The 14,509-nt window shown below is 43.7% G+C and overlaps 1 protein-coding gene across 5 annotated transcripts in view; it reads right to left on the bottom strand.

Annotated features, from left to right (window-relative positions):
• Positions 1 to 14,509, bottom strand: part of agap2 (ArfGAP with GTPase domain, ankyrin repeat and PH domain 2) — a 33,636-nt gene that overhangs the window by 18,761 nt on the left and 366 nt on the right. For 2 of the 5 annotated variants that reach the window (XM_032522151.1, XM_032522152.1), the window contains exon 2: positions 278 to 336. In XM_032522151.1, coding sequence (XP_032378042.1) covers positions 278 to 336 — 59 coding nt within the window. Of the gene's footprint in view, positions 1 to 277; positions 337 to 5,363; positions 7,938 to 14,509 lie in introns of those variants that run through there. The other 3 variants (XM_032522148.1, XM_032522150.1, XM_032522149.1) reach the window with 3 other exon arrangements.

The raw sequence follows: 14,509 nt of genomic DNA, 5'->3' as shown, positions 1-14,509 counted from the left end.
CATACTTTGTAAGGGCAGCTGCATTACACAACACAATTTAAAAAAAAACACATGCGGTTTGGAATGAAGCCGATATAGAAGAATATCAATAATAAGACATTTTTGTATTGTTTTTATTATAGACATCACTCAGCCCTATGCATAAAAGCATTTGTGGTTGTGTAAGTTCGCTATAGACTTCTTTAATAAAATGACACACTATTAATGAATGGAGTAAATCCATAAATTTGTGATGTAGTGGCAGTGAGTAGGAGTGGTGGTGTAACTGGTGCCTCACCAGTCTCAGCTCTGGGATGGATTTGCTCAGGGTCCACTCCTGGCTGTTGGCAATATTTACTGGGGAGAGAGGGAGAGAGAGAGAGAGAGAGAGAGAGAGAGAGAGAGATTCATCATTTTGATCACGTGCTGTAAACAGGGCCGCCATCCTAACGGCCATGTGGGAGAGCCCTAAATCACCCAGCTGCTGCGTGACTGGTCGCCATGAGCCCGCGTGTGGCCTCGCAGGTCGTTTTAATGAATGTAACCTTTAAGTCACGAGATGCAGCCGCAACACTCGTTATCCACTTTGCTTCCTGCGTGCTGTAAATGACGGGCAGCTGCGAGGTGACACACTGTGGCCTTTACTGGATGCTTCAGTTCAGCTGCCAATCCAACATTCAAAGACTCATATCTCCCCTTTGAACTAGAGCTGCAACTATCGATTCATGTTTGGATTGATTCACCTTTTGACAGTGAAATATCATAAAATAGTGCGGAAATAGCCATGGAGATGTCTACAAAGTGTCCAAAACCCAAAGATATTCAGTTTACAATGAAATGAATCAGCATAGCCTCACTTTGGAGAAGATATGAATGCATGACATTCTTGGCTGTGTGTGTCTTATTTGCCTTTAGCTTCCTCATTTGCAGCTCATAAGTAGATTATCAAACTGCAGGCAATCTCTGAAACAATAACACGAAATAATACAACCTAAACTCATCACCAAACTTCATATTTTACGTGACCTTCACTGCCCAACTACATCATCTTTAATCTCTGTCATTAACCCACATCATTATTTATCATAAAAGTTTTATAACATGTATTCTTTAGATACATATGCCAACACATATAATGTATTTGCTATTAAAAAATGAAAAACCCTTTAAACTTCATGTATCCTACTGTGTGTAATGCTCATAACTTTCACTTTGTATAAACTGTATAATATACTGATTTATGAATAAACATTTTATAATATAAGTGGAAAGTTTAGTTACAAATGAATTTACCTTTTTTTTCACTCATATGTAGCTTAACCATGACATATCACATGCTGCTTCAGAACAAATATTACTGGGATCATGCAGACAATTGACATTTAATAGCAATAAATCTACATTGTAGACACTACCGTTGACTATCCGTATAAAAATGTTGCTAGAATGAAGCACATTGACCATACACAGTCCAGCCAAATAATTTCCACCTATACTCTTATTGTTTAAAAATTATTTTTGCGTTATTTTTCTGAATCAAGTAATCATTTCAGCTTTTCATTTGCTGGTGGGATTTTTGTGTGTGTGTGCTGGAGAAACAACATGAACCTTCACATGCACACACGCACACACACGCACACATGCATGGATGCACACACCCACACACACATCATACAGTAGAGTAGAGGGGTCAGGTTGCACACAGCTGTGCCGGCGTCCCTCCTGGGCCAAAGAGAGGTGGCCTGCCCCCAATGTGATGTGACGCTCACACCCAGACACCCAGCTGTGCCTTCAGAGGGACCAGAATAAAAAGACACGGAGAGACAGCCTGAGGAGAGGCTTAAACTTTTTCAGAGACAAAAAACACACTCAGTTGTCAGTTTATTATTAGGCACACCACAGCTAAAACATAAAGCAGTCTACTGCAATAAACAAGAGCAACTAATGCAATAAATCTGCTTTTTCTTTTTTTTTAATCTTTATGCTGTTTATTGATCCCCAGTGGGAAAATTACAATTTACACTCTGTTAGTAATCACTGCACACAGTGAAATACACACACATGCTCAGGTCTTATACATGCATTAATGGGGAGATGTCAGAGTGAGTGGGCTGCCAGCTGGACCAATGCCCTGAGCATTGGGGGGGGGGGGGGGGGGGGGGTACAATGCCTTGTTCAAGAGAACCTGGCAGTGCCCAGGAGGTAAACTGGCATCTAGCTGTTGATGCGACTGTGTGATCATTTGGGAGGGTGTAGGTCGTGGTGCTGTGCAACTGCATTGTGGTATACATGCTATGTTACTGTATGCCTACTATTATTGATATAAATAAGGTGGACAAAATAACAGATACACGTGTCAGTATAACACAATATAATTCAGCATCACAAACTGCAGCCTCCAAAATGATCGTGCACTTGAATCAACGTTATAACCTTCATGAAAAAAGAATTTATTCCAGGATTGCTGCTGTGCGTGTACCTAATACACTGGCAACTGAGTGGACCCAATAAAACCAAGAGTCTACAGTCACACAGTGGTGCGGATCAGGTACAATGTTTACCGTGTTCAGCATCTCAGTTTAGATGGTTAGCATGCTTACATTTGGTAATTAGCAGCAGAGGCTCATGGGATTGTCAATAGTTTTGCACGTATTTAGTCAGAAATGAAAGCATTGGACACATTGAAATTTTGACCTGATTATGGTGCTGCTGTTGATTCATTAAGATTTCTGGTCTGGGAATAGAGCTGGGTATCTCAATACCTTTAAGGTATCAATCAAAATAACCAAGTTGCATTGGAACTTTTCTAGTCAAACAATACCTGCATTTAGATTTTTTCTGTAACCAGATCTGAAAAAACGTTCCTTGATTAAATGTGACGTGTGATTGGCCCACTACCGCAGCAGTAGGGTGGCATTGCATTGAATGTTGTCATCCACACAATGGGTATCGAATGAAGTATGACAAAACGTGTCAAAGAAAGTACTCAATTAGTATCTGTATCCCTTCAAGGGTTCTGCTAATGCCATTGTTTAAACAATACCCAGCCTTATTGAGGACCATGAATGTCTGTACTGCATTTTATGCCAATCTATCAAGTAGATGTTGAGATATTTCACTGGATACAGGAAGATTGTGACCTGCTGATAGAGGAAAAGTCATTAGGATTCATCCTCTTGGGACCATGTTGGCAAAACTAATTCAGAAACAAGAGGAGGAAATGGATAAATCACAGAAAGACAACAGCGGAGACCCAAAGGTTTTGGGCAGACTATACCGTCCGCCATCTTGGGTGTGAATGTGTGAAGTGTCCTTCAAAGACAGATGATGATTAAAACTCGGGCCTGGTGCTAAATCTATGGAGCGTCCAGGCCAACAGCGCACAGATGCAGCCGAGGATGATGTGCTTCAGACGATGACAAAAAGAAGGCTTACTGTAGAGCTGCTGCTGCTGCTGCAGGCTGAGTCCTACCACACAAACACACAGTTTGTCTATCTTTGTCTGAGTCAAAGCTCTCTTTATAGCCGGCTGCTGTTGCCAAAAGTGATCAGACAGTGTAGTCCTTTTGCTGCCTGACACACAGATTTATACAGAAAGCCAATTATCCACACTCCTTGCTCCAAACCAATCGTGTGTGATCCACCCTGCGAGGCTGCAACCCCCACATGTCGCCTGTAGCTCACATCCAGAACTGCCAATTTTCTAACTTAAATCTTTTTAGGGAAATTTAGTCAGAATCCTCTCTCGCCTGTGTGTCAACACACAGTGTCAAACACACACACAGACACGAAGGAACGCAAGCACACACACACACACACACACACACACACACACACGACACCGCCTCATTCTCCTCCACCCCTCTGTTTCATCAGACTCTGCCTCTGTAGCAGCAGCAGAAGCAGCAGTCCTGCCGGTTGCCATGGCAACACTTCCTCCTGCCCTCAGTAAATGTGTATGTGTGTATGTATGTACGTATGTATGTGTGCGCGTGTGTGTCTGTGCAGTTGGCGGGGCTGGTCTCACTACTTGCATGTGTAACAGTGCACACACACAACAGAATACACAACAAGTGAATGAATATATAAAACACACACACACACACACACTCCCACAGGCTGACACTCGCTCTTTCTTGGAGAAAACACGTTTGTGAAAGAGATGCAGTGTTGGAGCCTACGCTGCCGCCGTCTTCACGGCAAAGAGGGGGGGGAAAACAGCGATGGCAACTCAAGAATCCTTAATTTTGAAATGCCACATAAATGCTGTTGACATGATGATGGAATTTAAATTGAATGCCTGACAGAGACAAGAGTAAGAAAAAAAGCCCCCATGAAGAACATGTCGTGGGTGGAACATCAAAGACAGGATTAGAAACGTTTTTGATTAGCTGTGGATGCACACTTCCACTTCCCCAATTGCCTCATGTCTTTCCCTCTTTATGGAAAAATAAAACCGAGGCAAAATCTGGGAAAATCCAAGCCACCAGCTTCTCTCCCCTTTGGCTTCATTACAAGATTTAAACCCATGCTGGGAACGCTGCTTAAGTGTGTATGTGTGAGTGCAGAGATTACCCTTCCAGCGGTGTGAAATCTGCCCGCCCTCTGAGGGGAATTAGATAAAAAATTGTCCAAGATGTTTCTATTGTCAGTTCTCAGATCAAAGAACTTCATGTGTCGTCGAAATGTTTCTCGGCCCGTGACAGCATTGTAGCCTGTGAATGTATTGTGTGTGGGGCTCTTTAACCCTTGTGGTGCCCTCCCGGGTCAAAAAGATTAACACTTAATTATTTATTTTTACCCTTTTTATTTCTTCGAAATTTGACATTTTCAACGCATTGTTTTTCACCACCTTACTACCACTATTTTAACACTACGTTTTGGAATCCATGGTCAATTACCTTCATTTGTATGGATTTGTACCTAATGTTTGAGTTAATAAAGCAGAAATTATGAATTATTTTTGACTAATAGTCAGAGGAATGTATACTGAGTGGATGAGTTTGGTCAGGATGCTGATTTGAAACTTAAATTTTCACCTGAAATTCAATGATAGTGATTAATTGTATTTGCAAAGAGCGTTTTTGTAGTAATTTGGTTTAAAAGAATGGCATATTTCTGATATAGGCATTTTTAAAAGTGGTTAAATTTGACCTGAGGACAACAGGAGGGTTAAAAAGATCAACCCCACCCAACCCCACCCCAACTCTTTTTACATGGATGCCTGTGCACACATGAAGTAGCTACATGTCTGATAGTTGTTTGGCAAAGGAACTGGAGACAGGAGTGTGTGTGATACTGTGTTTCTGTCATCATGGATGTAGTCAACATGAAGCTTTTAGAACTGAAGAGGTGAAAGTGATGTTTTGTGTGTGACCTCCTACCTTCCTCCTCACTGGAGTCTCTCTGTACGTAGACAGGGGGCGCTGTGGAGGATGACCCCGCTGCCCCCGAGCTGCTCTTTGTGAAAATGCCACTGATGAACTTGAGCATCTTCCTGTCTTTAGCGGAGCCCCGTTGGCCTTGCTGGGCCTCCCGGGCCAGCCCCAGGTCTTCAGAGAGACTGTTCAGGTCACTGTTATCCAGCGTGCGGCTTTTACCTTTGCGTGAAGGCTTGTGGGTAGCTGGTGCAGGTGCAGGTAGGGAGGCCGAACCTGTCTTCAGTCTCTCCTTCCGGGGGTTTTCTCTCATCACTGCAGCCATGCCACATCCAATCTCCAGAGGTATTCCAGCTTGAGTTTCATCCCGCAGGTCCCTCCATCCGTCAGGCCTGCTCGCCTCGGCCCATGAGGCCCTGCAGGGGCCTGGTGAGCGTGTCGGCATGCGACAGTCCTTGCGGTCCAGGCTCTGTGCTGAGGTGGGGCTGCGCTCTCTACCTTCTCTGGAGTCGCGACCGCGGGTGGCCACATTGCTGTGAGACTTCAGCAGACTCACAGGACGCTGTCCCAGCGGACGGATAGGGAGGCTGGTCCTGGTCGGGGTGCGGCTAGGCTCGACCACCTCTGTTGGTGGTGTCGTGGTCAGTGATGGGGACCTGCATTGCTTTGCCTCTGGTGTGGAAGGCGTCTTCTCGACTCGTGTTAAGTCGATCTCTGCAGACTTTGTCTTCTGAGTTATCGCTCTCTCTGCAGGTAAGGGAATTGAGAGGTTGCACGGTGGCTTTTCACTCCCTTTGCTCAGCACATCAGCAGTGGAAGGCAGTTTATCCTTCATGGGGCTGAGGGGTTTTGTCTCTCCATCTTTGAGTTCATCTGTTAACTTTCTGCTTTTCACAACAACAGCAGCGTCCTCAGCTCTTTGCTGTTGTCCAGCTCCATTCTCAGCCCGTGCAGGAGCTTCACCTTCAGCCTCCACTCTCGCTCCGGCCTCTTCTCTCCCTTTTCCCCCGGGCCCGGCCTCCACCTCCATCCCCTGGGTGCTGTTCTTGGCCTCCCCTCCATTCTCCTCCACAGCCTCTACCTTGACCAGGGTGAGGGAGATGAGGTAGGTGGTGCGTTGCTGCAGGGCGCCGCCTCCACTCATGTGGTCAGGCTTCAGTGGACACACAGTAGATGAATGAAACCAGACAGAGCGACATGAACGACTGACAGTTTGCCAGTGTGTTGGGTTGTGAGAGAATCTGACCGCACGACTGAGACTAAAAACTTACATGGAGGGAGATTAAGTTTCTCCTTGGAATATACAACAGCAGAGCGGCTGTTGGTTTCATCCATCCCCCAAATCCCGATTTCTTTGTTTCCGATTCGAATTTCAGTCAGGGATTTCTTCTCTGACTGTTATCTTCATTTCTCTGGGAGGCAGAAAAAAAATCCTCTTGACAACCTTCAACACGCTGTCAGTGCGGTCCATGAAGCTCTTTTGTTCCTAGAAAACACCCAATTAAAATCTATCCACTGCATATGTATGCCGCTACTGAGACAAATAAATCTTCATTATGGCGCCTCATTCCGGATGGTAATTATTTACTTGACCTTATTTTTATGTGCACCACCCCCATCTCATATGTTGCTCAGTCCATCCTCTTCACTCAGAGCAAAAAAAAAATCTGGATTCAATTCAGAATAACAACTGCCCCGCATCATACGTCATCAAGAAAGTGATCAACAGCAGCAGTAACCTGAAAAGGTGAAGTCTTTAAAAATGCATCAGTGTCACCCTAAAGCAGCATGGCATGGTACACCCAGAGCTGTGTGCTTCCCCGTCCAGATCATGGGCTCTTACTGCAAGCCACACATGTGTGTTGACAGCAGCATCCATTCAGAGAGCGCAGCGGCAGGAAGGCAGGCAGCCTCACGGAGACGCACAGGAAGGACAGTGATGAGGGCTGAAGGGGACCAGGAGGAGAAGCCAACAGAAGCCCAGGTGGATATCTGGAGATGCATGGCCAAGTCAGGGCGCGTCCGGCCATCACACCCCTCTCGCTGTCTCCCAGGCAGCACTGTGTCCTCTGAGTGCATCAGACGTTGAGCATGACAACACAGCGCCGGCACAGAGGAGGCGCTGAGGCGAGTCACTGCTCAAACAGCTCTCCGATAGAGACACCGTCGCACAGGTTCAATGAGTCCAATCACACACTCACACACACATATTCACACACCCTCACACATGCACAGGTCGCACTCCGCGTTTCTGTCTCCTGTTCTCACCCACACACTGATAAGAATCCCCATTGTCCCTCCCTCTACATGCCCCTCCTTGTTCCAATAGGCAATCCATACAATGCAGAAGAATCTGCTTCTCTTCTTTCCCTTTTCCCTCCGTAATTCTCTCTCTCTGCTGCTGCTCCTCTCAGACTGTGCAGGGTCTCTGCTCTTTATTGCTCATCCCTCCCATCCCCATCATTCCCTCCCCTCCATATTTCTCCCTGCATGCCGGAGGGAGGGGGAAGGCAGCGAGTAAAGCAGCAGTGCACACACATGCTGGACCTGCTAAATGAGGGGAGAACGCAGGAGAAACGATCAACGGCAGGGAGAGGAAGGCAGGCAGGGTTAGTCAGGAATGGAAAAAAAAGAAGGATGCATGTCTGTGGAGGGAAGACGACACTATAGGATGGGACACGGTGTGTCTCTTCCCTGTCTCAATTATAAAGCTGCCAGAATAACTCCATCAAGATCATCCATCTGTCTTCAACTGTCTATTTGAATTTGTGTGCTGCACAAGTGTGTGTGTGTGTGTGTGTGTGTGTGTGTGTGGTGTGTGTGTGGCTTTGTGTGGCTCTGTGTGGCTCCTCCTCAGTAGGAGGCTTGGCTTGTTTGTTGCTAAGGTGTTACAATCTTCCTGGCTCTGGTGGCACAATCATCTCCATGTCCTTCCCTTTTCTTCCTCCTCCTCCTCTTCCTCCTCCTCGTCCTCCTCCTCCTGGTACATTCTGTATAGCAATCTCTCCCTGGATCTATGTATCCAAATGGCGTTTCTCTGTGTCGTACATGTGAGTGAGAGAGATTTCCTGTGAGCATATTGATCTGTAGTCTATTGCTTACCACGGCATGTGTTCATTAGCAGAAGTGGCAAAGCTCTGGGCTCACAGCACGAGGCAGATATTGGACATCAATAGTTGGACCACAGAATGCAAAAAGATACATTGAATGAACACATATACTGTTATTTCTGTGTGAATAAAACAAATCAATTTAAGCCTAACACAGCAAGTATTTCCAAGTAGGGTAAAAAATGTTTTAATTCAAACCTATTGTGCAAAATACAGTACGTACTAACACAATCTGGGCAATAAAAAGAATAAAGGCTGCAACAGATGATCATATTCATTATCCAATAATCGGAAGATCTCGATCATTTATCATTTAATCTGCAAAAATGTCTGTAACAATTTTCTCAAGGCCCAGTTCACGTCATTGAATGTCATGTTTAGTCCGTCCAACAGTTAAAAATCCAAATATATTCAGTCACTATAATACAAGACAAGGAAAAGCAGCAAATTCTCATATTTGAGAAGCTGGAAATTGAAAATATCTGGCATTTGTTTCTTGAAAATGAACTTTAAAATGTATTTTCTAATTTCTATATCTAAATATACCATAACATTACATAAAACACAAATAAAAGAAGTGATTAAACTGGAAAAACTACAAGAGAAACCGCTCCAATTGTGCTGCGTGCAACATCAGAAACGCTGCAGCAAAAGATTAAACATCCATCACTTGAATTATTACCGGGTGTAATTTCATGTTAATTACTCTCTGATTAAAAAAACAACAACCTTGATGTGAAATCAGAGGATGCCTTTCCCCACAGTGCACCAGCCTCCCACCATCATCACATGACACACGATCTGACTGTCCACCTGCTCAGTCCCGCTCCCCCCCCCCCCCCCCCCCCTCCCGTCGGTGAGAGGGCAATAACTACTCTCACTGAATACAAAAGACCTCTGACAACCAACCGCCTTTGGCTGAAGGGGAAAAACACCCAACCTGAGAGAGGACCGCAGCCATAGAAATAAAATGTTTCTTTAAATCGAACCGCATTTTCCGGGTGATTGATGTTATATGTGTGTAAAAATCCATTTTTTTTTAACAAGAACCATGAGGACATGACATGCATGTGTGAGTTAAAGTGCACGTCAGGTTGCTGCAGCTTGCAGTGCTGCACGGTGAATCTAATTATTTTTGAAATGGGCACCCACATGTAAAGCAGAAAATCAGATTTCTGTTGCAGACACTTTTTTTACAGAGGAGATTCGCATGCATGCATGCATACAGACAAAACACACACTCACATACACACACTGTCACCTATGGGCGGGTGCTGTCAGATGGACACTGGCCAAGGGCAGTGGTCATGCTGGGTGATTTTTCATTTCTCCTTCACTGGGAGCTGTCCTTTCAGTCTTTCCCCCTGTTCTGCTGCCACGCTACAGTGAACACTACCAGTCAGATTCACATTTAAAAGTCTTGATTTAGCCCTACCTCACCCCTTTTTTCCATCTCCAGCTCCATCTCCATCTTTTTCTCAGTCAGCCGATTACATCCCCCTCGCTTATTTTGTCCAAAAAAAGACAGGTGGCTCTCTTTCAGCACCGGTGAACTCTGCATTCACACAACCAGGCCCCCATGAAGGATCCACTGACTTTGATCCTCACTCCGGCAGCCTAATTAAACCCAAAAACTGAATTCAGCTGGATGTTCTCACACATAGGGATGTGCTTCTCAGAGCGTGTCAAGATCTGCCAGATCCTAAAAAGACCTCAAAGCTGCCTAAAATCCATCAGGGGGCTGATTGGCCTTTAATTCACACATAAACAGAGAAATGAATAAAACAGCTAATGAATAAACACCTTAAATCAAAAGCTGGTTATTCCAACCAGTCTGACATCACTAGGGTGTAAAGTAAGCTACATTTACAGAAGTACAACTTTTAGGTGTATGTACTTTACATGAGTATAATTAAACTTCTATTTTCCATTCCAGAGGGAAGTATTGTACTTTTTACCCTACTACATGTATCTAACTGCAATTGATTCTCCTAAAATATGATTAACTTACTAAATATGATGCATTATGATTCAAGGCCTCTCATACCCACACAGAAGTTATGTGATTAGACCTGCTCAGGTTTGAGCTATTCTGCGATTTATGCAGTGGTGGATGAAGTACTGAGATCTTTTAAATTAAAAGTAGTAATACATATTCCACTACAAGTCATGCATTCATAATTTTGCTTAAAGTAATAATCTGAAAGACTTTAGTTAGAATCTATCTATCACTGAATGAGGTAACACGGTGATGATGGAGCCTCTGATCGATTATGACTATTACGAACTGGGTGTCTTTGGCTACCTTCCAAGGAAAAATCCTAAGCCAGGCACAGTAGGCTAAGTGATGCGTTTTTTTGTCACCCAGCAGCATCTTGGTCCGCCAAGGTAGAGTAGGCGGAGCTGACACAGCCGACTTGCTCCTCAGCACACCTGTGTGTGAAGCAGTATGTTGATTTTTTTCAGTCTCTGCTGGGGTTAAGAGTAAACAGGAACTATGGCCGAACAAACAACAAATAAAGAAAATAGCGATGTGAAAAAACAAGTGAGGTCCTTGAACACACCTGCAGTTTTGACTTATTGCCATAGATGCCGCCAAAGAAAAGGAAACAAGATGTTTGACATTGTAACTTTAAATGGATATTTCACCGCTGGAAAGATGAATATTAATTGGGTCACTTGTGTAGTAGAAATGTGATTTTTTTTTTTCGAAATTGGTGCCTGTTAGGCCAGGAAAAGTCAGAAAATGTGTTTTTGGCTCATGTGGATCAAAGACACCAAATCCCAGAATGCACTTGCTTTGCTGCTCAAAGAGTTCACTCCCAAGCCACGCCTACCGTTCACTGACATAGACCAAGGGGGTAAGCCTCTCCACTCTAAGCGTAGCTCAAATATCGTCATTTTAATGCTACAAAGCACTCACCTGCCGTTAGCATCCCGTTACTTTTATTTATTTTTACGTCATTTTGACAGTGAATAACTTTACATCCGAAGCACTTAAATACTCTATTTGTTCATTATTTATTTCTAAAGACACACGACAATGTATAAAAGGCTCCATTATCTCATATCTTATGTTATGGCTCAGTAGCAGACGTTTTTATAAAATTAGGCTAACGATTGTGTCACAACCATACGACTTGCTGTTGCATAGTCTACAAATCACCGTATTGTCAGGAGAAGCTCAAGACAGTCTGGACTTACATCAGCTATTTAGGTTTAATTATATTATTGTATTAAACCTATATAGGTTTAATATAATGTTGTTACTAATGTTAATGTTAGCAATAATTAGCCTGTGCCTATGTTATCTCCTAACATATACCTACCTCTCCGTCTTTGCTGATTGGGAATGATTGAGATTTCTCTTGCACAGCTACCAGAAGACTTACAGCTTTCAGACTGTTAATGTCAATACATATATATACAATCTATGGTCCATTTCTTTAACTGTCTATGGTACGGACAACATCTGTGTCCCAACAGGTGACGGTACGTCAGAGTGGACAGCAGTGTGTCCGAGCTGCTGGCAGACATCAAAATGTCCAAAATTAATGTTTAGGCTTGCTACACGTACCTAATATCATTTAATTTTTTAGCCGTTAAATAAAAACGGACGGTCAACCATGTTATGAACGTTGGCGTTGCATAGTTTGTCCACCAGAGGACGCTCTACAACGTCCCTGTTAGTGATGGCGTTGCATAGTCTGTCCACCAGAGGACGCTCTACAACGTCCCTGTTAGTGATGGCGTTGCATAGTCTGTCCACCAGAGGACGCTCTACAACGTCCCTGTTAGTGATGGCGTTGCATAGTCTGTCCACCAGAGGACGCTCTACAACGTCCCTGTTAGTGATGGCGTTGCATAGTCTGTCCACCAGAGGACGCTCTACAACGTCCCTGTTAGTGATGGCGTTGCATAGTCTGTCCACCAGAGGACGCTCTACAACGTCCCTGTTAGTGATGGCGTTGCATAGTCTGTCCACCAGAGGACGCTCTACAACGTCCCTGTTAGTGATGGCGTTGCATAGTTTGTCCACCAGAGGACGCTCTACAACGTCCCTGTTAGTGATGGCGTTGCATAGTCTGTCCACCAGAGGACGCTCTACAACGTCCCTGTTAGTGATGGCGTTGCATAGTTTGTCCACCAGAGGACGCTCTACAACGTCCCTGTTGGCAACACTCTGATTTTTATTTTTTAAGTTATTGTGTTTTTGTTCAAAGCACTTAAGTTTCATATCTTAAGTTTGTATTTTTATACATTTTATTTATCATAACTTTAATACATTTTGATGTTCCTCTGTTCTGTTATGACAATTAACAAATTATCATCAAACTATTATTAGCAAGAACTCATAAATAACTACAAATAACTAATGTTAAGGAAATCTGTTTACGTTTTGTTACGCATTTCTGGATTTAAAAAAATTATGCTGTACATATGGGCCAGTATATCGGATTATCAGATTTTTAATTAACCAAATATTTGTATTGTATCAGTGGGGCTCTATCACGTAGTGTGTGGAGTATTCCGTCTATAATGGAGTTTCCTGCATATTCTCCGATCTGTACCTATGTATCCCGGTGGTACACTTGTGCGGTTGTTTGAATGCACATTATTGTTGTAAAAGTTTGTTGCTGAAAAGCATAGACAGTTAAAGAAAAGAGATAGCTGTAGCTTAGCTCCAAGATGGCCGACACTCCACTTGCTGTGGGTCCAACCCCCTATGGGCGGGTTGAAAACATGCAGAACTGGCTGGCTTGTAGTCCACTGCTTTTGGGCAAAAATGCCTCAGATGACGCAAAATGAGAACTTTTGAGTCTGAGTTTTTTTTTCCCAGACACACAATACAGAGATGTCTAGTCTCAGAGGGACTTGAGGGAGGGATGCACGGTCTTGAATTTCATAATTTTGTTGTGTTTTTAATGTCAAATCTGGGGGCGACCTCTAGCTCACCCAGTAAGAGCATGCACCCCATGTTGTTTGAGTCCTGCAGCGGCCCGGGTTGGAATCCAACCTGCTGCCCTTTGCTGTGCATCACCCCCCATCTCTCTCCCACCTTTCCTGTTTATCCACTATCTCTCTGAATAAAAGGGAAAAAAACTCTTAATGTCAAATCCTAATCTGAAAAATGAACTAGCAACTCTAGCTGTCAGACACATGTAGTAGAGTGAAAAACACAATACCTCCCTCTGAGGTGTAGGAGTAGAAGTACAAAGTACAGCAAAATGGAAACGCTAAAGTACATGCACAGTACTTGTACATCACAATCTTACTTAAGTACAGTACTTGACTAAATGTACTTAGTTGCTTTCCATCACTGGTGGACGAATTACTATCTTCTGTGCATAAGATAAAAAACAATCTCCATAATTTAACACTGTGAAAGGAGTCATTTTGCATAGTCAGTACTTCTACTTTGTACTTTTGATTACGTAAAAAACGTTCTGCACGACACGTTGTGTCATTTTAACAAGAAACGGTGGGACGTAGAGATATGAGGAAATGATGTAAAAGGGATCGACTTCACATGTAAAGGCCCTGTTTGTCTGAAAGGAAGTGGCTTTGAGGGCAGTTGCAGATTGGCAGACAGGAAGTAGGCCGCACAGCAGGTTTCATCCTGCTGCCATGGCGATGGCTGCAGAAGGATGATGCCATTGGTTGCCCGTGTCCAGAGGCTGACTGATAGATAAATGCCACTATGTACCAGGACTCCAGGAGGTGAATTTTTGCCCTCTGAGTGAAGCGAGAATGAAAAAGAACATCGACTTCCTTTAAAAGAAAAGACACACCAACTGACACAGGAAGCACAGAGGAAAATATCAATCACCTACACCATCATGTTCCATCCCTCCGCACCACTAACGACTTAACACACTGTAAACCAAAATCTTCACAAGATTTTTTTTTTCTGTTAACTGTATCAAGAAAATGCACTAAAGTGAGAACCCTGAGAGTCAGATGCATGCACCACATTCTGATAACCTTTGGATAAGAACTTCATCTCACAGGTGATGTGTTGCTCTCTTCCTTAAAGACAGG

The sequence above is a fragment of the Etheostoma spectabile genome, chromosome 7, assembly GCF_008692095.1.
Source record: "Etheostoma spectabile isolate EspeVRDwgs_2016 chromosome 7, UIUC_Espe_1.0, whole genome shotgun sequence".
In the NCBI taxonomy this organism is placed as follows: Eukaryota; Metazoa; Chordata; class Actinopteri; order Perciformes; family Percidae; genus Etheostoma; species Etheostoma spectabile.
Note: the sequence above shows the minus strand (reverse complement) of the source record. Positions and strands in the feature narration are given on the sequence as shown.